Source organism: Vombatus ursinus, unplaced genomic scaffold (genome assembly GCF_900497805.2).
Source record: "Vombatus ursinus unplaced genomic scaffold, bare-nosed wombat genome assembly UNPS02014961.1, whole genome shotgun sequence".
NCBI classification, from domain to species: Eukaryota; Metazoa; Chordata; class Mammalia; order Diprotodontia; family Vombatidae; genus Vombatus; species Vombatus ursinus.
The window spans coordinates 76,060-79,383 of record NW_020954739.1 but is presented as its reverse complement, the minus strand read 5'-3'; the positions used below and the strand labels follow the sequence as shown (position 1 = coordinate 79,383).

Here is a 3,324-nt window from a genome sequence, read left to right as displayed (position 1 = left end):
TCTGACATCCTGGGCTCTAAGGGCCCTCCCAGCTCTGACATCCTGGGATTTAAGAACCCTCCTAGTTCTAACATCTTGTGTTCTGTGTTCAAAAACCCCTTTCAGTTCCAACAGCCTGTGTGGCATATGCATCCCCCCCACATGAAGGGGGAGGTTCTGAAGGCCCTTCCATCTCCTTTTGCCCAGATGTGGCCCAGCTGCTCGCACTTGTACAGAGCCTTGTTCCTGGGGCCCAGCTGGTGGAGGAGCTAGGCCATGAGGTGGTGCTGACCCTGCCGTACTCTGGGGCCCATGACGGGGTCTTTGGGGAGCTGTTTCGGGAGCTGGACAGGCGCCTGGTGGAGCTGGGCATCTCCGGCTACGGGATCTCAGACACCACCCTGGAGGAGGTAGAGAAGGCTGCCAGCCGGTTGGGCTCCCGGTCCCCAGGTTTCCTCTCACCTCCCCATCCCGCTATTGCCAAATTTCTACTCCCATCCACGGGGTTCTCTGGAGTACCCCCTCCCTTTTTCACAGTAAGCCCCAGAGAGTCACAGGATCTGGGTTTGAATTCCAGGCCTTCTTACCAGGGTCACCTTGGGCAAGTTCCTTGATCTCTGAACATCTGTCACCTCATCCCTAAAGTGTAGGGGCCAAAACAAATGAGTCTGAGCATCTTTCCAGCTCTGGACCTTCTGACCCTTCTGTCTCCTCCTCACGGCCAGGGTTCCCTCCCCCAGCCCCTTCTAGGCTTGCCTTTCATCCCCCGCCATTCCGTTATTTCTGAGGTCTCCTCTCCCCACCAAGGTGCCTCTTCCCCAGATCTCCCCCCACCCCACAGGGGCCTCTGCCCTCCTCCCTCCCTGCCCCTCATCTCTCCCTCCAGATCTTCTTGAAGGTGGCTGAGGACAGTGGAGTCGATACGGACCCAGAAGGTATTACTGTGTTACCATAAGGGGCTTTCAGGAGAGAGATTGTCTTTGAACCTCTTAAGAGGGATATCTGAACCAGGTGGACAGGCATCTATGGGGGCCAGGTGACCTTACAGTACTTCCTGGCTCTGAACCCAGATTGGGGCCCTAACTTTGCCAGCCACCACTGACCACCAGAAGCTTGGCGAGAGAGTGTGGAAGGGCCAGTGAGGCCCTGTCCCCATTGCAGGGAGCAAGTCTGAGCACCAAATCCCTGCTGCTGGTCTAGGTAACATCATCTCCCTTCATAGATGGCCTCTGTCTCCTTGGCAGATGGTGAGGGCCGACCCCTTCAGCTGGGTGTGTCTGCCCCCTGCCAGAGGATGGTGAGCGAGGAGCATGCAGAGGAGAATGGGGACGTGGGTGAGTATGCCTGTGGCTGCCCTCCTTAGCACTGGCATTGAAAGAGCCTGGGGTTTGCACTTAGAGGAAAGGGAGAGGGAATACGCATTTATGTAACACCTCCTGTGTGCCAGGCACTGTGCTTAGTGCTTTTTACAGTTATCCCGTTTGATCCTCACAGCCCTGAGAAGTAAGAGTTATTATTATTATATTTCTTGGGCAAGTCAACTTCCCTTCTCTAAGACTCAGTTTCCCCTATGTCAAATGAAGAAGTCAGCCTAAATTAGTGGTGTAAAATTCAAATAGAAGCAAATCCCTGTGAGAGTAGATTGACTTAGAAAACCACAAAGTAACATTATCTGTATTGTATCATAATTTTATTTTGTTAAACATTTCCCAGTTACATTTTAATCTAGTCAGGGCAGCATTCGGGAGTGTGGGCAGCATGGGGCCCTGTAAATTTGACACCCTGGTTTAAATGCCTTCCAGAGTCCCTTTCGACTCCCAAGCCTGATTCTTTTGTGATTCTGTTCCCTGCCGTCCTCATGCCACTGCTCTTGTCCCCAGCAGGGGCCATTTCTGCAGAAATGCAGGCTCTGCACAGAGAGCTGGGCACCTCTGGGCGCGTGCAGGGCTGGGCCCTCACCCGACAGCAGCTCCGGGCCCTGTTCACCAAGAGGTTTCTTCATGCCCGCCGCAGCCGCCGAGGCCTTTTTGCACAGGTCAGGGGGTGTCACAGGGGAGCTGGAGCCGGGGTACACAGAAGGAGGGGGGTTCTACTGGGCTGGGTTTGGAGACTGAAGCTCAGGGACCCAGGTTCCCTTCACCAAGCATCCTGTGACGGCCCTTAGATTGTGCTCCCCGCCTTCTTTGTGGGCCTGGCGCTCTTCTTCAGCCTCATTGTGCCCCCATTTGGCCACTATCCTCCCCTGGAGCTCCAGCCGGCCATGTATGGGTCCCAGGTCTCTTTTTTCAGGTGAGTGCTGCTGGGCTGGCCTGAGCAGTGGCGGGGAGTGAGGGCAAAAGCCAAGAAGGCTTGGTGTTCCTCACTGGTTTTTCTTTTTACAGTGAGGATGACCCTGGAAACCTCAGATATGCCCAGCTATTGAATGCCCTCCTATCAGAGCCCAGCTTCCAGGGCTCTTGTGGGAAGAATAACTCAGGCCTGTAAGTGTCTCGACCATGAAGCCCTCTGTCCTTTTGGCTCTTTATAGTGCCTTTTAACTTAGACCACAGGACAGGGAATGTCAGGGCTGGAAGGGCTCTTAGAACCCAGATTGTCAGAGCTGGGAGGGCCCTTAGGACGCAGAATGTTAGTGCTAGAAGGGTCCTTGGAACACACAGTGTCAGAGCTGGGAGGGCCCTTAGAACAGAAAATGGCAGAACTGGGGATGCTCTTAGAACAGAGAATATCAGTGCCAGGAAGGCCCTTAGAACCCAGACTGTCAGAGCTGGAAGGGTCCTTAGAACCCAGAATGTCAAAGCTGGGAGAGTCCTTAGAACAAAAAATGTCAGAGCTAGAAGGGCCCTTAGAACCCAGAATGTCAAAGTTGGGAGAGTCCTTAGAACAAGGGATGTCAGAGCTGGGAGGGCCTTAGAACCCAAGATGTCAGAGCTGGGAGGAACTTAGAACCCCTCATTTGACACATTGGAAACTGAGTTCCAGAGAGGGCAGGGGACAGAGAGGAGGCAGGAGGATTGGATGGGTCTGATTCTTACTTCTTTCACTTGCTGACTATGTGACCATGAGCTCTTACTTAATTTGCCCCTCTCACCTCCTCTATGCTTATCTGTAAAATGAGGTTAAAGCATCAGCCCACTGCTACCTCAGTGGTGTTATAGTGGGGAACAGTCAGCTTTGTAACTCTTAAAGGGCTATGAGCCATTGTTGTTGTGCTTAATTCCCCCGGGATTAGGGCAGGGGGACAGTGGAGTTACCAGGAATGGTTACAAGTGGGTACCTGTTGGAGGGAAGAAGGAGAGTGGTGTGTGTGTGTGTGTGTGTGTGTGTGTGTGTGTGTGTGTGTGTGTG

The 3,324-nt window shown here is 53.4% G+C and overlaps 1 protein-coding gene across 7 annotated transcripts in view; it reads left to right on the top strand.

Moving 5' to 3' along the window:
* ABCA7 (ATP binding cassette subfamily A member 7) overlaps positions 1-3,324 on the top strand; it is a 59,330-nt gene that overhangs the window by 38,224 nt on the left and 17,782 nt on the right. For 6 of the 7 annotated variants that reach the window (XM_027845377.1, XM_027845375.1, XM_027845379.1 and 3 more), the window contains 6 exons: positions 187-389; positions 866-914; positions 1,224-1,313; positions 1,860-2,014; positions 2,144-2,268; positions 2,361-2,459. In XM_027845377.1, the coding sequence (XP_027701178.1) occupies positions 187-389; positions 866-914; positions 1,224-1,313; positions 1,860-2,014; positions 2,144-2,268; positions 2,361-2,459 (721 nt within the window). The remainder of the gene's footprint in view (positions 1-186; positions 390-865; positions 915-1,223; positions 1,314-1,859; positions 2,015-2,143; positions 2,269-2,360; positions 2,460-3,324) is intronic. The other variant, XM_027845376.1, reaches the window with a different exon arrangement.